At 36.2% G+C, this 21,677-nt stretch overlaps 1 protein-coding gene across 1 annotated transcript in view; it reads left to right on the plus strand.

The window, feature by feature from the left end:
• Positions 1–2,549: 2,549 nt before the first annotated feature.
• Positions 2,550–21,677, plus strand: part of VTA1 (vesicle trafficking 1) — a 46,759-nt gene continuing 27,631 nt past the window's right edge. Inside the window, exons 1-2 of the mRNA XM_054570042.1 lie at positions 2,550–2,702; positions 20,718–20,812. Coding sequence (XP_054426017.1) covers positions 2,591–2,702; positions 20,718–20,812 — 207 coding nt within the window. The 5' untranslated portion in view covers positions 2,550–2,590. The remainder of the gene's footprint in view (positions 2,703–20,717; positions 20,813–21,677) is intronic.

Below are 21,677 nucleotides of genomic sequence, written 5' to 3' on the forward strand. Positions count from 1 at the left end.
AATCCCTGTCTCAGCCTTCCCCTCACTGGCTCTATCCTAAAGGTAATGTTAGATTTTTCAGCAATTAATTAGAGCTGGATGGAGGAGAGTTTAGGTCTTTCTTCATAGTAAAATATCATAGTAAATTCTTCATTGTGAAACATTAAGATATACTAACCTAATGTTCTTGATTCATAGCACAAACTCAATACACTGTTATGCTAACAGTATCTCTGTTACTTTTTTCCTTCATATCAATTACCCTCTACTGTTGGGAGTATTGTGCTTAAGAAAAAAAAAAGAGCATGTGTTAGCAGATGGAGTAAAATCCAATTCTAATAATTGAAATTAATTGGAAAGTTTGCCCCTCCACTCCTAGGATGTATGCAACTGAGACAGGAACCTTGAGCAACCTTTATTCCTGAAGGGAAAGATTAGGAAAATAACAAAACATGTAGCTTTTCCAGAAAGAAAGAACAGCTGTGTTTTGGGCAAAGGATGATGCAATATAGCAAAGACAAAACAAAAGAATATTTTGGTCTAGAGAGCCATTCAAGTCATGTAGTAGTGGTTAGGTTGACAGACTCTGAAACTAAAGTACCTGGATTTTAATATTGAACACTCATACTTACTGGCTGTGACCTGGTACAAGTCACATAAATTCTATGTCTCATTTTTCTCAACTGTAAAATAATGAAAATAATAATTCTACCTTCATCATAGGGTTGTAATAAAAGATTAAACAAGTTGATATACAGCACCTAGAAACATGCATGATTACATAATAGATGCTCAATAATTGCTGGTTAGTTATTATTACTTTTTGAGGAAGAAGTAAGGTGAAACAATTTCTATTTGGTAACCTTGTTCTCAAGGGCAGTGAGTACAGCCTTTGACCAAGGCAATCAGGGTAGAGGGTCTGGCTTGAAAAGAGTAGAGAAAGCTTGAAGAATCAGGTGCATACTGGTGATTCACTAGGGCACTTGTCCTTAACCCCAGATATGCCATTAAAATTTCTTGAAGACTTTTTCAAAGTACTGGTATCCAACCCAGATCAATTGAATTTGAATTCCTGGAGTTAGGACCTAGATATGAATGTTTTTAAAAAAAAACTTGAGATGATCTTTAAGGACAACTGCAGTTGAGAATCAGGAGATACAAGAGAATAAATAAGAAATCATAGGACAGATAAAAGACATTTGGGTTATCCCACTCTGCTTTGCTTCATTAATTTCTCTCTCAATTCAGCAACTTCTGACTGAAAGCCAGGATAGTGGGAGTGAGAGAAAGAAATCATAATGTCTTTGTTTGTTCAGTCTGCTATAACAAAATACCACAGACTGGATAGCTTATAAACAACAGAAATTTATCACCTCCCACAGGTCCCACCTCATAATGCTATGACATTGAGCATTAGGTTTCTACATATGAATTTGATGGTGGGGAGCACAAATATTCACTTCATAGCAAATACATCCTCAGGTGGCAGTAAACATGTTACTGAGATTGGGGGGAACACAGAACTCAGTTTCTTGCTGGGTGAAAAAAAAATGGTTCCAGAGTAAGGTGGTAGACCCTGTAAACAAGAATAGACAAAGGACATGGAGTGGGGGTAAAATAGGACATAAAGCAGCTCCTTAGGGGATTGGGAGAGTTTAATGTTGATGAGGGACGAGTAGATAGAAGAAAATTTCAGAGCTTGAGATCTTGTTTCTTGGAAATGGTGTGATTTCAATGAAAACAATTTTAAGATGAACTCTTAAAATGTGGACTAAAACAAAATAAAGAAATAATGAAGGTAAATCGTGGAGATAAATAAAGTGAAAGATGATAGTATGGGATAGTGAGGAAATTGAAGTCACTGATGATGGAAGGAAAAATTGATGCCTACAATATTATGAGTCAGTAGCACTGAGCAAGAAATATATCTGGACACCTTCTCTGTACATTGACAAAATAATTAAAGTTCAAATACTTCGCAAAATTGTCATCACTTTCCAAAAATAAATAATTTACAGATTATTTATTCACTAAAGTATACGCTATCCAATTCAGAACGAAAGTTCAATTTTCAAGTGGAAAAAATTTCTGGTTACTTTATCCAGTATGTCGATATAAAAGTAATTTAAAAGTTTAAACACATCATCTCTCATCTTATGCAAGAATTGAATGTACAGTTTCTAAGATTAGAAAAGGTTCTGGTGGACGCTATTAATATAATCTGAGGAATTGGAAGCGATAATTCTTGAATGATGCCAACGGCAATTCACGACTTTATCCTTTTTTCCCAATCAATAAACATTAGTCTCTTTTTGTTTTTCCCTTTTTATCCTTCCTTTTTCCACAAAAGAGGTGAGCCAATAAAAATTTTTAAAAAAAATTAAAACAAAACAAAACTTCCCTCCTTCCTACCAGCAGAGTGCGCTACTACCTCTCAGACCGTGAGCCAAGAACTCTGAGATTGTTCCTACTGGGAATCCGTAGTTGACTTGCTGTTGCTGAGCAACGGGAGAGTAGGCGGGATTTACCCTGCACGCTGGTTCGCGTGATCTCCCCGCGGAAGCGGAAGTGCTGGTTGCGCGCGAGTAGGAAGTGGTGAGGAGAAGTAGAGATGGCTACGCTTGCCCCGCTGCCTCCGCTCCCCCCACAGTTTAAGAGCATACAGCATCATCTGAGGACGGCTCAGGAGCATGACAAGCGGGACCCTGTTGTGGCCTATTACTGTGAGTCTTTCCGAGTCGCCGCGGCCTCCCTTACCTGCTGGGGCCCACCCACCACTCTCTGGTTCTTGGAGCAGGCCCCGCCCCCTGGCTCTAGACCTGGGCTCTACCCTCTGCCCCGCCCTCCTCGGAGGTCCTGACCAACTCTCTCTGCCCCATCGCAGATCCCAGAAAAACAAAACTCCTAAAGCACCAAGATGTCCACCGCCTCCACCGTCTCCTGTCTTGGGCTTAAATGTTCCCAAAATGACTACATAGTCTCAGGAGCACCGAAAAACGCTGACCTAAGGTGTTTGGTTTGGTTTGATTTCTCTGTGTACACGTAATAGCCTCTCGTCTCCCTCCACCAGGAAAACCTGAAAATAACATGGGTAATTGAGTTGGGCCATCCAAGGTGAATGTCCCAAAGACAGCAGTACTGTGGACAAAAAGACTACAGACTAAATTTGTAAACATAGTAATAAGGGCAGGTTAATTGTAAGTGCAAGCCTATTCCAAAACTCATAAATGGTTAAACGGGGTTAAATGGAGAGTATCCGCTACTTAAACAGACATTTGAATTTAACCATTCCTACTTCTGCGTCCAAACAGCTCTCCTTCCATTGAGAATTTTTAGTCTTAGTACCTGGGTTGAGATATTTGGTATCAGTGTTCTCACTTTGATTGATTTTTATAGTTATAATCTATAGTTGGCAGAAATCGCGGATTAAATTTGTTCAGAGTTTCTTTGTGGTGAAGAGAGTAGTTCCAGTAGAGTTATGTCAACTTTATTTTATATTCCGTACTTGAACCTGACTGCAAATAAGTAACCCAGAAACTAAATCTTCTGAAAAGGATTCTTAGAGTTAAAGCTCAATGTGTCCTCAGTTGTTACAAGATAAGCTAAAATCTAATCCACTGTCACCCCTGCGGTAGGTACTGCAGGTGTACCATCTTCATTTGTCACGTGTGCAAGGCCCTTTCAAACCTCGGTGGTCTTCACCTTCTTGGAACGTCTACCTCTTTTCCTCCGCTTGTCAAATTCCACATGATCCAAGTTCTAACTCAAATGTCCTCTTCTGCAATCAGTAACTTGAATACTGTCTAGGCTTTACCTCATTCTGTTCAAATCTGACATCGTCTTTTCTATTGTACTTGTTATTCAGGTTCATCAAGAAGGGGACATTAGTCATTCAGTGTGTATTTATTGAGCTGCTACCTACAGTTCCTGCATTAATGGCGTGTACATAAAATGGGGTGGGGAGATTAAACAATAAGATGAGTATATTACGTAGGGTATTAGAAAGTTATGGAGAAAAATAAAGCAGGGAAAGAAAATAGGGAATACCAGGAACAGGGGGGCAGGGAGTGAGGAGGGAATTTTACTTCCAGAGTGCTCTGGTGACTGCTTCACTGAGTTCACATCTGAGCAAAGCCTTGAAAAGAATGGAAAGTAGGCTTTGCTTCATCTGGGAAAGAGTATTATATTAACTTTTCTCCAAGGAGGGAATAACAAGTTCAGAAGTCCCGAGGCACGGGTTGCTTGAAGGAGGATCAAGGAAGCCATTGTAACGGGAGTGGTTAGAGCAAGGAGAAAAAAGAAATGATGTGGACAAAGAGGTAGTCTCTTATAACAATGTAGTAGGAACTGTTGTTCCTGCCTAAAACTAATCCCTATTCATGGGCTTTCTGTTATATTCTGTGACTGCCTAGGGACCCTTTATTTCCTTTGTCATTATCCTCTCCCTCTCTCTTTTGCCATTTCTTTCTAAACTTGACCCCGTTTCCTTTATTTAAAAAGTAAAAATAATAGTAATAATAATAAAAGCTCTCGCTTTGACATTCCACTAAAATTGCTGTCCTGTCTGCACAGCCTCAGAGATTAGCTTGAAATAGCTGTCTGTAATTGTTTTTATATCCTTATCCCATAGAATCTTTTCAGCCCATTGGAGTCTGGTTTTCATGCCCATTACTTCAGGGAAACAGCTCTCAGCAGGGTCATGAACAAACATTTTTATTGCTAAATCCAGGTGGCACTTAAAAAATATTTTGTTATGAAACATATGCATATTAAAAACCATATATAATGTGTGTATATAGTCTGAGGTATAATAAAATGAACATTAATGTACCTACCATGTTTGATGTTATTAGACTTTAATTTTTGCCAATCTGGTGGGCATGAAATGTGTGTCTCATTGGAGCAAAATTTGCAATTCATTGGGTCTTAATGAGATTGAGTATCTTTTCATATGTTAATTAACCATTTGCGATTCCCTGTTAAAATACTGTTTGCTTTTGACCATTCTTCTAGTTCACCATCTTTCTTAATAATCTAAAGACTATTCCTTTGTTGTACGCATTGCAAATGTCTTCTCCTAGTTTCTAGCTCAATTTTCCACTCTATGAAGTCCTTTTATGTTCAGAATTCTTAGCTTTAAAATCTAGCCAGTTTATCCAGCTCTTCCCTATGATTCATATTCTCATTTTCTAGACCCTGTTTTCCTTTTGTGTAAGTAATACCTTGTTTGGGACGTTGACGTATTGCTCTTCCTCTGTTACCCCTATTCTCTACTGAAATTTTGATTAGACATGTGTTGCACTTTTCTCCTTTATTTCTTTGTCTCTTAATGCTTTCATGGTTTGCATACCTTCGTCTCTCTGAGCTACATTTGGTGTAATCTCTTTAGGTCTGTGTTCATCTCCATGTAGATGTCCTGTTGTATAACCCATTTATCGAATTTCTGCCTTAATTTTTTTATTTCTAGATGTTCAGTTATTTTTGTTTTCAAATTGGCCTAGCCATTTCTATAGTCTTTTGTTACTGTATTTTTTAAATACTCTTACTTCTTTAAATGCTTTAAATATATTTATATTCGTATGTGCTGTCTGAGAATTCCTGGGGTATTGTATTTGTGGGTATGAACATGCTGATAAACAGAAGATGGCTCATGGTGACTTTTTCTTTGTAACTGGTGTTCTAGACATACTAAACTAGGGCTTTTCAAACTTCTGTATGTAAGTAACTCTACAAGAATCATTTTCCCAGTTCTCAACTTCCCTGTTTTTTTCCTGACAAGGCTCCTCCAGTCACAGTAGCAAAGTAGTATGCTGCTTCTCTTTTCCTTCATCTTGTTCACAATTGCCCTTCTCCTAGTTAAAGAAGAAGGGCCTGCTGTTATGCATCATGAGTATTCTTATGGGTGTATTGCCCTGGAAAAGAAGGTGGAAAACCTCCTGGGTTCAGAAAAACAGGACAATTCAAATTACTAGTATTAGTGAAGCCTCCACTATTTAAGGTATTAGGTAAAGCTTCCTGTCTTTCCCTGTGTTGTATGGAAGAAGATCAGAGCAAAGAATAATAAGCCTTTATTCAAAATTCTGGGCATGAGAAAGGATGTCAAAGGAACATTGTAATTTAGGGGAAGAGGGTGGTATGTTTTTATAAGAGGGATGGGGAAGTCACCTAGAGTTTGACTCCTTTCAGGAATAATTGGTCAGGAAAGAATCTTAGAAGATGGAGGAATTGTTGGTCAAGATTCGCAGCTATTATTTCATCATTTTGGATTTTATCCAGAGGGATGAGAAGGGGCAGTTTGGGACCAAGGTCCTGTGAAGGGGCCGGGGTCGGGGGGGTGGGGATTAACTGTAGGGACAAAGACAAGGAAGGACACAAAGGAAAATCCTCTCTTCAGAGTCTCTAACACTCATACACATGCCAGTTCATGGTTAGGAAAGAAAAGAGAAAGAGGGAGAGAGGGAGAGAGAGAGAGAGGGAGAGGAAGAGAGAAAGAAAGAAAGAGAGAGAGAGAGAGAGAAAGAAAGAAAAGAAAGAAAGAAAAAACTCGAGTGTTGTAGTGTGCTGAATTCCCAGAACAGCAAGAGTTTTTATGAAATGACCTTACCTTTTAATTCTCTCTTCATTATTAAAGAATGTCATTTTTGAGATAAGAGAAAAAATGGCAAAAGAGAAATGCTTAAGGGGCCAGTGTCTTTTACCATCCAAGTGACAAGCTCATGTAAGGGTTCGTGGCTTATCAAACTTTTAGAATTAGAGTTCAGATGACAAGAGGCATGTGGGGACATGGTTAAGATATTTATTCGAATTGGAAAATTAAGTCGTATTTTTCTAGCTGATTGGTTTGGTATTAACAACAATTTTTGTTATTTATGTAATAAGGTAGACATTCTCCTTAAACCCAATGAACAATATCTTCAACTCGGAGGTCTTTTGGTTTTTTTCAGAAATACATTTAAAACAAGTGATAAAATTAGTTATTTATTTATTTGCCAGAGGGCATTGAAATAAACTTTTTCAGTTTTCCCAATCCTGACTTGGTTTCTAGGATAAACAAGAAGCCTCTGACTGAAAAAGAAAAAAAGGAGGACTCTTTGTAGGATCTTTTTTATATGCTTCACAAGAACTGATGGGGTGACAAATTCTTTTCTAGTTTTAAAACAAATTTTGAGGGAGACCTAATTGAATTTTCACCGTAGATATTATGAAAATGATTGGTAATTATATGGTTTTTAGCCTGTAACCCAGAAGGAATTTAAAGAATTTAGTGGTTTTTGCTATGACAAAACTTTCATACTCATCCAGTGCTTTACAAGAATGAATTTTATCCCCATGTTACTTTCATAAAAATGAAAGTGGAAATATATCCAGTACTCTATCATGGTTCATTATGACAGATCATATTGATTCATAGATACTCAATTTAACTCATCATTAGATGCTTTACTTTTATAATTAATGATTCAAATATATAAAATGTATGCTGTTTGACCATTTATGCATTACAATAATTATAAAAACTCAATTCCAGAAGAAAACTTTTAACACTTAGCACCTTACCTGACAGAAAATTTTTATTAATTTAAATTTTAACTTTTGTACACTTTTTTTGCAGAGAAGTATAAGTTAGGCGTATTGAGCTTAGAAGTATATTCTTTATAATAAAATTGTCTAGGTTAAGTAAATGGAAATATGGGTTAAAATAAAATACAACAATGTATTATTTCTGACTCTTTTTAAAAAAAGGGCTTTTTGTGTTTTAAAATAGATTGTGATAGATACCAAATAGCTACATTTCAATTGAAAGAATATAATTTTTAGATCTTATTATTTGATGTAATACAGTAGTTACATGTTTCTTTGTACCTGTTTAAATATCTGATGTGTGAAGGGATAGTTTTCTGTGATCTTTGAGAAAACAAAAATTTTCAAAATTTCTAGAGCAAGGAAGTTTTTTTATAATAAAAAAATTCCAGATTTTTTTAAAGTGCTTGGTGATTCATAAAAGCTTCACCTTCTCTTTTACTTATGGGACTATGTGTGCTGAGCTGCCTAGAATCCTCTTCGTCTTAACAATTTACTCTTTTACATTAAGTCATGGGTATGTCATTGTAGGATTTAGACATTGTATCAGGTCGTGTTCAGTATTAAGTGATTTCCAAAAATAATTTATTCTGGCTTTAATGGGAGTACCATAGTGTATTACAATTTTTTTAATTGTTGCTTTACTATTCCTATATCTCTGTGATGTTTGGTCCTTTTTCTTTTTAATCAGGAATGAAGGTTGAAATACTGTATTTTTATTGTCTATGCAAGTGCTGATATGCCTACTGTTTATTTTGAAATTATTAAATTAGTAATAACAAAATAGTAAATTTCCTCATATTTGAAACATTCCTGTGTTCCTAAAAAGAATCCCATTAATTTTTTTAAATTAAGCCTCTTATTTTAAGTTGAGTTGAGATTTGACATTCACCTGCCATTGTATGAATTAATCCAGAAAGGTCCGGTGTGCCCTTTAACGAGTCTCTTCCAATGATACACTTGCAAAACTATAGTATCATTTCACAACCAGAATATTGATATCAATACAGTACCTCAGTCTTATTCACACATCTCCAGTTTTACACGTATTCATGTTTGTGCATTTAGTTTAAATAGTTTTATCAGGTGTAGGTTCCTGTATCACCCTAGTCAAGGTAGAGGGCAGTTCCTTAAGAAGAGTCCCCTCTGTTATCTTTTACAGCCGACCGGTATCTCCTTCACCCCCCGCCCCCCGCCCCGCCCCTGACAGCACTAAACTATTCTCCATTTCTGAAATTTTATCATTTAAAAAATGTTGTATCAGTGAAACCATACATTATGCAACCTTTTGCAATTGACTTTTTTCACTCAGCATAATTGCTTGGAAACTCATCTAGTTTGTTGAGTGTATCAGTTTGCTTTTTTTAATGCTCTGTAGTATCCCATGGTATGTAAGTACCACAGTTGAACAACTCAACCTTTGAAGGACATTTGGCTGTGCTTCGGTTCCTAATGTTAGTCCCCAGTACCCCAGAAGTCCTGTTGAAATCCTAACGCGCAGAGGTGATGGTGTTAGTAGTGAGGCCTTTGGGAGGTGACGAGGTGATGAGGTGGCGCCCTCATCATTGGGATCAGTGGTTTTACAAAAGAGGCTCCACCAAGCTTCCAGCTCCTCCTGCCACTTGAGGATGCACCAGAGGAGTCTGCAACCAGGAGGAGAGCCCTCACCTGGCTGCACCAGCGCTACCAGCCTCTAGAACCATGAGCATTTCTGTTTATAAATTACCCAATTTGTGGTATTTTGTTACAACAGCCCAAACCGGCCAAGACAGTTGTTTCCAATTTGTGACTATTATGAATAAAGTTGATGAATATATGTATTGTTTTTTGTGTGAACGTAAGTTTGCATTTCTCTAGAACAGCGATTTTCAACCTTTTTCATCTCATGACACTCATAAACTAATTACTAAAATTCTGCGACACACCAAAAAATATACTTTTTGCCAATCTGACAAAAAAAATAGGTATAATTTTGATTTATTCATACGAGACAGCTGTTGTTGTGTTGGCCATTGTCATTTCTTTATTTGACAATCTAAGGGAAAAAGAGGTCAGGGCACCTGACTAAATTATCAGGGATTGCACGTTTTAAACATTCTTGTGGCACCCCAGTTGCCCCGGGGCAGTGGGTGAAACTCGTAAGTTTCAAGGTAAGTTTCTTGGGCTCTAGGTAAGTGCCCAAGAGAACAGTTGCTGGGTTGTGAGGCAATTACATGTTCAGGTTTATAAGAAACTGGGAACTGTGTCCAGACTGGCTGTACCATTGCGCATTCCTACCAACAGCGTATGAGTGATCCAGTTTCTCCACATCCTGCCAGTATTTGGTGTGTCACTATTTTTTCAGGCATTATTATGGGTTTGATTATCTTGTGGTTTTAACTTTTATCTTCCTGATGGCTCCTGAAGTTGACATCGTTCTTGTGCTTGCTTGCTGTCTGTATATCGCCTTCAGTGAAATGTCTGTTCATGTTTTAAACCCCTCCTCCCTTTTTTCCTAGCTGCTGGTCTTTGGTCAGGTATATGTTTTGCAAATATTTGCTCCAAGTCTGTATCTAGTCTTTTTGGCTTCATTGCAGGATTTCACAGACAGAAAGTTTTTATATTTAGTGTTGTCCAGTTTATCAGTTTTTCTTTTTTGTATTGTGCTTTTGGTGTTGTCTATATATTATATTGTATATTTTTCTTAATGTCCAAGTCTATTATTTTTTCTTTCTCTGTTTTCTGTTCCTAATCCCCCCCCCCCACTCCCTACACCAAATGGTCCCAAGTAAAGCTGGATCAGCTTCTTTTGTTTTTTTAAGAGTTATCATTGTCAGATTTTTGGTAACCACATTATGCTGGTTTCCTAAATATTGTTGAGAAGATTGCTTCTTTTTTTGTTTTTGTGGGGTTTTTTTTTAAGATTTTACTTACTTTAAGAGAGAGGGGAAGGGGAGGCAGAAAGAGAGGGAGAGAAACATCAATATGTGGTTGCCTCTCACATGTCCCCAACCGTGGACCTGGCCGGCAGCCCAAGCATGTGCCGTGACTAGGAATCAAACCAGTGACCTTATGATTCACGGTCTGGCTCTCAGTCCACTGAACCACACCAGCCAGGCCAAGATTGCTTCTTTTATCTCATATCTAACTTGATTTTTACAAAGTCATTGATAAAGCAGAACTTTGTAGGGTTTTATTTGGAGGTTCTTTTAAATATTCATCAGTTTCTTATATTTAAAAGAAATTTTGGCTTGAACCAATGTAGATATATTAAAGTTTTCTAGACTCTTCCACTTCTGTCAGATTTTCAAATTTAACACCTGAATTATAATAGCTTTTGTATTTTTAATCAAACTGAATTTCATTCTTTTTCTAGAACCTTGCTCATTTTCTTGTCACCAAATCTTTCAACATTCTATTCCCTTAGCCTTGACACCTTTTCCCTTTCCCTCCCCCTCCCCCCCCCCCCCCCGCCTCCATTTTTAACCTTCAGATACTAGCTTCATCTTCACTTTTACAGGGAGGCCTTCTTCCAGTTCCCCTGACTTTAAAGTGCTTTTTATGTCCTCATTGTGCCTTGTTTGGTTGTTACCTTAATTGCTTTTCCCTTGTCTCTCTGAAGGCTTACATCCTGCTGGGTGCTCTTTATTCATTCATTGTGCCAGGTTGTGCTATGCCACTAGAGATATTTACACAAATAAAGAACAGGTACTTAAGAAATGTTTGTTAAAGTAACTTGAAGTCAAAGACAATGGTGGTCCCTGGAGGGAACTAATGGCCATATAGTTGTTACTAAGTAAAGACAGACAGACAGACACACACACACACACACACACACACACACACACGCACACACCCCCCCCCCCCCCCCGGCATTTCTTAACAATCCTTTCTGTTAGGATTTGATTTGAACCTCAAGATCCTCCTGGTCCTTCTCTCAGTAAGTGAAAGAACCAGGACCTGAATAGCAGATTCTAGATGAAAAAGGGTTATATGGGAAATTATTGATAGCAGGTAGTACATAGAATACCAATTACAGGGTGAGTCAAGGCAAAGGGACTATTAAATTGGTGAAAAATGAAAGGGGGACAAAAAGCCAGTGCAGTAATCTGGGAGATTCCTACCTAATAAGTAGAGGGTAGAAATGAAGGGACAGGCTTAAACTCTATATGTCTCTCTTTTCTTCTTTTTTTTGCTTTAATGAAGCCAGAAAATTTTTCAGTTTCTACTGAAACACAGACACCATATGATAAACATTTTGATTCTATCAGGTTTGGTGTTATAGATAAAACCAAACCTAGAAAGATTTTCTTTTTTTTTTTAAATTTGCCTGATTAATGAGACAAAGTTTCAAGTTTAATTTGTTAAAGTTTCCGCTAGGGGGTGACATTGTACAATTAATAGGCTTTCAGTGACCTTGTATAAATGTTCTTTGAGAGCCATTTGTTTATATGATTAGAAAAAGTAAAACACAGTTTTAAGGAATTTGTGAATACATATGTGTACTTCAATTCTGGACAAGAAATGTAAAATTGTAGTTTAGTTTAAATAAAGACTAAATCCTGGATTCCTTTTTTGATGATGGTAAGCCACTTGGGTATTAATTAATCCTAATTAATAATTAGTTGCCTATTTATTGTTTTGTTAATCACACAGAAATTAGATTTTCTAAAGCCAGTCAGACAAGCTTAATTAAGCCAAAAATTAAAAAAACAATTTTTCTTTTTTGGTGATTTCTAAATCTCTAAGACCAACCGAAACCCATAGTCATGTTACCTAATTATTTTTATTAACTGATTAAGGATAATTCACTGTAGTGATGACAGGTTAATAATTAAAAAACAGAGAAAGTTGAACCGCTGATTTATTAGCATTACATTTATTTATCTTTTATTTGTTCTAGCAAATGTATATGCAAACATGAAATTTATTTTGTAAAAATACTCATTTTACTAGTTTTACTCCTTTTAACCCACTCCCTTATTAGGTTCTTTTAACCTATCCTTGAGACTGAAGGGATAGGGTCACTGGAATCAAGTGACTTGTCTTTATTGTCATCGCCTTTTCTAGTGGTACTCACGCAAGTTTAAACATTTTGGGTAAGGTTCATATTTTATGGCAATTGTGTTTGTTCAAAGCGAAAGCTTGATACTCTTGAGCAACACAGGAATATATATAATAAGCTTCAATGCTTGATAATTTCTTGCTTTCATGCAATTTGTCATTTTTCTGTGGCTTGGCAAGGTTTTATTGGTTTTTAAATGTCTTTTTAACCTCAGTTAATTATTATTTCTGTTTGGAAGCACTTGGATTCCATTGTACTTCCACTGTGGAATTGTTATTCTTTATTTTTGTAATTGTTGCTCTAGTATTTACAACTAACTTATCACAATCTATTATCATAATATACCACCTCACATATAAAGAACTTTACTTTCTTTTCTCCTCTTTTGTTCTTTGGTTATAATTGTCATACTTTTTACTTATACATATGCCAAAAATGCTAAGATACTTTTTTAAATGTACGTTTTAAAGAAATATGTAAAATGAGAGAATAAAATTTTTAAATATTTTCACATAATTACCATTTTTAGTACTCTTCATTGCTTTGCATAGATCCAAGTTTTTAATCTGGTTATCATTTTCTTTTAGTTTGAAGAATCTTTATCATTTCTTATGAAGCTTGCCGATAATAAATTCTTTTCATCTTCTGTTGTGTGAAATAAACATTTATTTAACTTTTATTTTTGAAAGATATTTTTGCTGGGCAAAAATTTTGTCAGTTTATTTTTTGACACTTTTTTTAAAAAAAGATTTTGTGTGTTTAGAAAGAGGGGAAGGGAGGGAAAAAGAGAGGGAGAGAAACATCAATGTGTGGTTGCCTCTGCACACCCCCCACCAGGGACCCAGACCGCAACCCAGGCATGTGCCCCAGCTGGGAATTGAACCGGTGATCACACTTTGGTTTGCAGGCTGGCACTCAATCCACTGAGCCACAGCAGCCAAGGCTGGTTTTTTGGGGTTTGGTTTTGGGGGGTTTTTTTCTTTTTTTGCCACATATTCCCAACCTTTTTGGTGGGGATCCAGTTGCACATGTCTAAGAACACTTGATATTTTCCCCACACCTCAATGAGACTGTAGTTTTCCTTTTGTTTTCAGTCCTTTTTCTCACTGCTTTTAGTAGCTTCTGTTCCTGTGTTCTGAAGTTCACTAATCTTTTCTCCTGTGGTTAAACTATTACTAATCTTATCCAAGTAAATTTTTTACTTCAGATACTATATTTTTCATCTCTAGAAGTTTTGTTTATCTTCTTTTGTGTATGTTCTATTTACCTCATTTTATTCGTGGTTTCCCTAAAATACTTTATAATGGCCTTGGCCAGGTAGCTCAGTTGGCTAGAGCGATGTCCTATCCACCATGGTTATGGCAACTCCATGAGAGCCAAAATTAAAATCCGGGGTCTTATTTTAATAATCAAATTGTTACTTAGTATTTGCTCAATACCAGCACAGTTTTTTCTTAGGAATTCAGTAGTAATGTTGTCTGTAAGCTGCTAATTTGTGTACATTATGACATGAGTTCCAAAAATATTTAGTGAAGGAATGATTGAAATAAATAGTTTTTAGTAGACGTTCATCAATGCTTTCTTTTTAGCCTTTGATTCAAAAGTCCCTACACAACAGACAATACTAACCATATAGCAGATATTTGCAATATAATTCTAAGTAGAAAAGTATGTTCAGTTCTATTCATTGGAATAAAATTTGCTTTTAGACATGAATCTACACCATAATGATTCCTATTTGAGTGCCACATTTACTAACATATTAAGTTACCACTCTTTACAACTGCTTTTCATATATTTTTGTTTATTTATATCATGCATTTTATATCTTTTTTATTTCTCATGTATAAATAAAGATGTTTTAGAATGTTGATATTTAGATTTTATGGAACTTTGAATTACACATACCTTCAGGATTAGTAAATGTTTGTCTCCAAATGCCTCATTAAATTAAAATTGAGTTGGAAAGTATTTAATCCTTTTGCAAACATACCTCATTACTCATCTTCAAATAATATTTATTCATAAAAATAAATATTTCCTTGATGAAATGAATCAAATATATCATCTTATAGTTGATTTTAGCTACACATTTATGCTGTTTTAGTGGGTAATTTCCATGTAGGACATCAATCTTTCATCGTACTGCTGCTGCCACAATGAGTTTCTTGTCTTAAACAGTTCTATATGAATGTGATCCTTTTTTTCCATCCCTTATGGCAAAAAGATCTTTATTAATTTTCATAAGTAGATTTAAGTTCTTCTCCCTTTTATTAATATTACAGAATGCATCTCGTGATACATTTTCTGTACTTAAGAATTATAAACCACATAAGATATTAGAAATGTAAAAGCCAGGCCAATATTTATTATAAATCTCCAATTCTTAGATGACTCAGTTCTTTAATTAAAAGTGTTACTCTACAGCCCTGGCCAGTGTGGCTCAGTTGGTTGGAGCATCATCCTGTACACCAAAAGTTTGGGGGTTCAATTCCAGTCAGGGCACACACCTAGGTTGCTGGTTCAATCTCCAGTTGGGGTGCATATGGAAGGCAACGATTGATGTTTTTCTCCCTCTCTTTCAAAAAAAAATTTTTTGTGTTACTATACAGTAATGCCCCTGTAATTGTAAAGATTCAACATGCATGTAAACCAAGAAAAAAATGCATTTGGAAAAACCAGTAAACTGTGTTGTCATTATACTGTATTTTGGGACTCAGCCACCTCTATTGAGGCTAACTTTTAAAGAATAAGAAGTTGATATTTGTCTATGTGTTGTGAGGGAGAATGATAATGATTTTGATGATAACGAAGTTGGAATAATTTGATTTTTTCTTCAAAGGAGATAGTAGACAGACTGACTCCATTTTTATTGTAAGCAATAGTAGAAGTAAAGAGTGACAAATTTGAAACTGAAAATTGTACTTTTTATATCAGATAAATTGCTTTCAAATGGTAACGAGAAAATACTGGATTAATTTTCTGCATATCTGATTAATGGTTAAGTTCTGAGATGGGTGCCAGTAAAGCCAAGGAAGATCTAGGAATCAGCCTCGTTTCATATTATCTGGGCTCTTACCTGTACTTGATAGCCATTTATCCCCAACGTTGGTCTGTCAAGTCGCTGACTACTCTTTGAATGGTAGGATTCGCATAGTGTTCACTACTATGGTTAGAAAATAAAGGAAAAGGACTAGGAAATGAAAATGTCGGTACTGTATTTCATGTGAGTACAGTACTTAATATTATCATGTTTTATCATGTTGGACACTATTATATATAGATAGCAAATAATGTCATAAGTTTTCTATGACTTTTTGGGTGAGATTGTTTTAATGAGATACACGTTGTTTGAAATAGTCATTTGGGAGATTGGGAAGGCAGGCATTAAACGTACTTGATAATTATGCTCTTTGTATGATACTAACATGCCAGTGATCTCTGCTGCTCGTGTGAGGCGCAGAGGAAGTGCATAGACGGCTTTATGAATGGGCGTGCTGTCACCAGAGGAGGGCAGAAAGAGTCAGGGGCAGCAATGTTTTAGAAAAATATACTGTAAAATCAGAGCTGGTTGCAGAGGGACATTAAAGGAGATAAGACTGTCACGGAGAGTTCAGGAGACACTAGTGAACTGGAAGCCGGGCTTAATAGGCATTGTTGAATGTTGGGGAAAAAAGGATAGTCTGTTTAGAGTGATTGCTTGATGTGCTGATTTTGGGGGTGTGTAATGTTAAGTTAATTATGGAATGATGGCATGTAAGGGAGACTACATACAATTACTGGAGGTTAGGGCCAATAGGAAGAAAGAGGTTGGCACCAGCTATGCATTAGAATTAGATTTGTGCTCTAATCACAGAAAATCCAAAATAAAAATAACTAAGGTAAATACTTCCTCATTTAAAAGAAAGTTTGATACTTGCAGTACTCAGTGTCAGCATGAAAATTTCATGAAATTATTAGGGATTCCCATTCTTTCCCATTTCAAATCTAGAAACAAACACATGGTTACTATTTCGAAGGTTGCTTGTGCCAAGGTGTCCACTAGAGTTTCAGTCATCCCATTTTTATAGGCCGCAGGGAAGAGAAATGGGGAAGGGTGAGATCGTGCCCCTGCCATCATTTCCCACTTTAAGGTGACTTTCCAGAAGTCTCTCCTAACAATTTCTCGTTGAATGATATTAGTCTTATTTTCATGGCTATAGTTTGCTTTGAGGAATACTGGGAAATGTACTGTTTTGGCTGGGCACATTACAGCTCCCTAAGATCATCTTGTTTGTAAGGAAGATGGGAAGAATGGATGTGGAACGGCAGCTTGCAGTCTCTGCCAAAAGTATTGATTGTCTGTGTGCACAGGGATTGTGTTGGAAGAACAGAGAGGTCTGTGGACGATTATAGGCATAACAAGAGCAAGTGGAAGAGGGTGGCATGAGCCATAGACCAGCACGTTTAGAAGACACTGAGAAAATACCAGAATGTAAGTAGCTATGGAGTACAAAGAGAAAACGAGCCATCCTTGCCAGTCCTGGGATAGGAGGAATATAAGGAAATTAAAAATTAGTACTCGAAAGGACTGCAAATGACTTCTAGAAGTGACATTCAGGTTTTAGTTAAGATAGAGAGAAGGAATCTGAGGAGAGGATTATGAAGCAGTAGTGCCAGGGGATACAGTAGAAGGAATGGGGGCTTGGGGAAGAGGCATGGGCTAGGTTGGGGCAAGAAAATACCATTTAGACTTAAAAGGAATGAGAATGCAGTGAACCCTGATTCTTAAGCTTTTGGTCACCTATCTACATGAGTTCTAAACAAAACAAAACATTAAACACAAATCTCTGATATGTTATATAAATTATTTATAAATTGTATGAGTGTACTGATGCTGTATATTATAAAAGATTATAACAAATAGAAAATTTAAAAAGCTAAGGTCAAAATACCAGCATTCCTACTGATGTTTTTTCCCACACCCCATCCAATTGTTTTGCCAATTCCTGGAGTTATATGGGTCTCAAAGGCTTCAGCCTCAATATAGCTTAAGGCAGAGTGGCTCTATTAGGGAAAGTAAGAGCAACCTTGCATGAAATTAATTAAACAGGAATCCATTCAACTGATGTGGTACTAATGCTGTGGCAGCCTATGCAGGCAAACAACTCTAAGCCTGTAAATGTCTGTTACCAAATCAAAATGCCAAGGCCAGCCAATGACAGGCAGCCAAGGAGGCGTTAGCTATAGCCAGTCAGATGATTTTCCCTCTCTGCTTCTGCACTTTCTCTACAGAAGCCTTTCCCCTGGCTTCTGTCAGTGGAGCGCTCCTAACCACTGTTAGCCTGGCGTTACCCTATTTGAATTGATTTCGGCTCCAGTAATTCCTAATTTTTTCAATATGCCTCACTTTATATTTTAACAATTCCTACTCTAACTAAAAGGCTTCCTCTTAAAAATAGGAGTAATAACACTTAAAATTCCTTAGAAAATTGGTAATACAATAAGACATAGTAAGATTAAGTTAGGGGGAAGAAAAAGTATATTTTCATTTTTAGATGTTATATAAGAAGACGTTTGATCTGAGATTTCAGCAAAGTCAAATGGGAAACAAAAAGTTAAATTATGTATATTAAAGAAGGAATCACAAATAATTAGGAAGGATTATTAAGTGATTTTTGAGACAGGTGCCAATAACTTAGGGGGAAATGCAAGTTACAGTAGATTAAAGAGTTAAGTTTGAAAAATTAAACCATAAGAATGACTAGGAAAATCATATAATTAAATATTTAGTCCCTGGAAATAAAAGACTGTCCCAACCTTAGAAGTGATAGGGAAAAGGAATAGTAACTTTGAGTATGTATTTGCAGCCTCTGTATTTTAAAACCACATGCAAATTGAAAGATGACTTAGTATTTACCGCCTATATGTTTATTTATCCAAAGAACTCATGATGCACTCTAAAAAAACAAATGCAACAAAATTAGTGGAAGAAAAGACCTAACAGCTCACAAAGAAGTGTTGGAGAATTCAATCAGTTTTAAGAAAAAAAGAGCTGACTAAAACAGTCACAGAACGTGAACAAGTCAAAAGAAGTACGACTAGTTTAAAAAGGGGAGGGCATTCACCTCACCTTAAAAGACCTGGGGAAATGGGGCCGGGGGGAATGAGGGTGTTTAAAACCTGGCAGGTAAATGGGAAAAAGACCAAGGCAAGTTGCTAAAGAAGTATGACTAGATAACGAAAGAGAAAAGACAGAAAATTTGGTCACACTTGTGATCAAAGCAATGGATATTTAAACAAAAATGCTTATTTTTGCTTTTTAAATTAGCATTTGTCTGTCTTTGTGTGCCAAGAGTGATACCCAGTGCTGGGTACTGCACAATGAAAGCACCATGTTTTTTATACTATGGGGCAGTGTATATCTGTACAGTAGTTTTGGAGCTCCATTTTCTTCTTCTCTTGTTAATCCCTAGATGGAGCAAACACTTAAATTAGATTTGTGGGAATAAATACAATAATAAGTTAAACCTTAAACTCTAAAACATAAGATAGCCCTAAAAGCCTAAGCATTAAAAAGAAGTTCCTTCAGATAAAATTATTAAAATTAAAAACACAGAATATGCACAGTATATTAATGCATTTTGAAAGAAGATACGATTGGGTAGACATCATTGAATTGGAAATCCTGAAAGTACCAAGCTATGTTATAAACTAGTAAATAAAACAGCAATTGACCCAGAGGACCAGGTAGACCAAGGAAGCAGCATGAACAATATAGAGAATTGGACCCTTTTATCTCATGGAAAGATAACACATGATAATGAATTATAAATGTGGCATTTAAATCAGTGGGGCAGAATGAGCTATTCTCTTATCTATTCAGAAAATGTTTCTAGAAGGCCAAGTACTAGTCTAGATGAGAACCAAATACTAAAATTGTAGTCATCGCGGAGTTTAAATTCTAGTTGAAGTAGAGACAGGATAAATAAATAGAAGATAATTACATGATGAGGAGAAAAGTAAAACAGGGAATGAGCATAGTGTTCACAAGATTCCTTTTTGGGGAAAAAAACATTATGTTCCTTCTTCATACTGTATAAAGTGCAACCACAGGCCAATTTGTTAAAAAGCAAATAACCCAATAGAAAATTTGGTGGAAGTTTTTTGTTTTATTTTGATAGATATTCCTAATTCATAAAGGAGGGCTATCCAATACACACCTAATTAGTAAACAGGACAACGCAAAAGCATATGAGATACCACTTTCAACCCTGAAATTGGCAGGAAGTTTAGTAGTATCAGTTTTTAATGATTTGGGGGAAAATGGGTGCTTTTATATGTTGCAGATATAACTATATTTAGTACAAGTACCCTGTCTGGGGGGGACAGTTTACAAGTAGCTGTCAAAATGAAAAAGGTATACATACTATGACCCGGGAATTCCACTTCTTGATACTTACTTCAGGGAACTCTCAGATGTATGCACACGAAATTATGGTAGGGCAACATGATTTGTAATAATTAAAATCTGAGAACTACCTACATATGCTTTAGTTAGAATGGTGTCTCCATACTGTGGAGCACTGTAGCACATAGACAGACCTCCAAAATGTAATGGTGAATGTAAGAGATAAATTACAGATGATACATGTACACACCAGTGGTAAAAACAATCATCACCAAACTGTTCACAGCTTTTGTCATTGGAAAAGCTATTAGAGAAGCCTTTAGTTTTAGCCTTATCTCTAATGTTTTCATTATTTTTTTAAAGGGAGTACATTTTATTGGTATACATAAAAATGATTCAAACAATTCTTTTTGTCAGTTGCGACTCAAATCACAGTTCCCGTTATTCCAGCACATACTATATTTTTATCAGCCGCTTTTATCTGACACTTGGTACGTGGTCTTCCACATGTGTGTTCTTTTTCTGAGTGACCCAGCTTACCAACTAAATAATTACAGGCCCCTCTGACAGCTTAGGACCTAGTCTTTTTTTTTTTTTTAACATGCCAAAAGAAAATGCATGGTAAAAATTTATTATCATCATCATGAATCTTTTGCATTGTTAGAACAATATTTTTTGTTCTTTATATTTGTAAATAAGATTCATTTCATTTTTTTTTTGTAGGCCGTTTATATGCAATGCAAACTGGAATGAAGATTGACAGTAAAACTCCTGAATGCCGAAAATTTTTATCAAAGCTAATGGATCAATTAGAAGCTGTAAGTTAAACAGTGATAATTTATTTTCTGATTAGTGTTTAAAATGCTTTTTATTTCATTTGTGTATTTATGTGTTGTCATTTTAGTTCTTTCCCTTGGCAGCAATTAGCAATGTTATTATAGCTGAGGAAAAAATAGACAGTTTGTTTTTTTTTAATCTTTTCTGTTTTTATTTTATCGTACTGCTATGGGAGTTGGAAGCAAAATTCAAAATAGGTCCGATTATCTTTGCATATACCATTATATCTTGTTCCATATTATTATAGATGGCGTTTGAGTCATCCATTCATAAGTGATGAACCCTTTCTAACCTTCCCTCATGCAATCACATGGATGATTGAAACGGGATATTTATTTAGTCAAAAGAACAATGAAGTAAGTATCAGTTGTCTCTCCTGTCTTTCTCCAGCTCTTGGTCACCTTGAATTTCACAGGTTATGGAGAGATACCAATGTATTATAATTTCACATATTATTTATAAATGTTGAAAGTTATTCTGATCAAAGCCTAGTTGTATTAAGCAACATCAATTCCAACATTAAATCCCTTTTGGACATTAATTTTTTTCTGTTGTAATTATGAGAATTTTTATTTTGCTGAAATTTGAAAAATCTTGCCCTAGCTAGTGTGGCTCAGGTGGAACGTCATCTCATGGACTGAAGGGCTATGGGTTCGATTCCTGGTCAGGACACCTGCCTGGGTTGTGGGTTCAGCCCTGGTCAGAGTGCATACAGGAGGCAACCAGTCAATGTGCTTCTCTCACATCCATGTTTCTGTCTCCCTCTCCATCTCCCTCTCTCCCCGCTACCACCTCCCTTTCCCACTCTCCTCCCCACACCACCTCTCTAAATTCAGTAGGTATGTC

The sequence above is a fragment of the Pteronotus mesoamericanus genome, unplaced genomic scaffold (assembly GCF_021234165.1).
Source record: "Pteronotus mesoamericanus isolate MK-2021 breed Mesoamerican mustached bat unplaced genomic scaffold, CSHL_Meso_final contig_20, whole genome shotgun sequence".
NCBI lineage: Eukaryota > Metazoa > Chordata > Mammalia > Chiroptera > Mormoopidae > Pteronotus > Pteronotus mesoamericanus.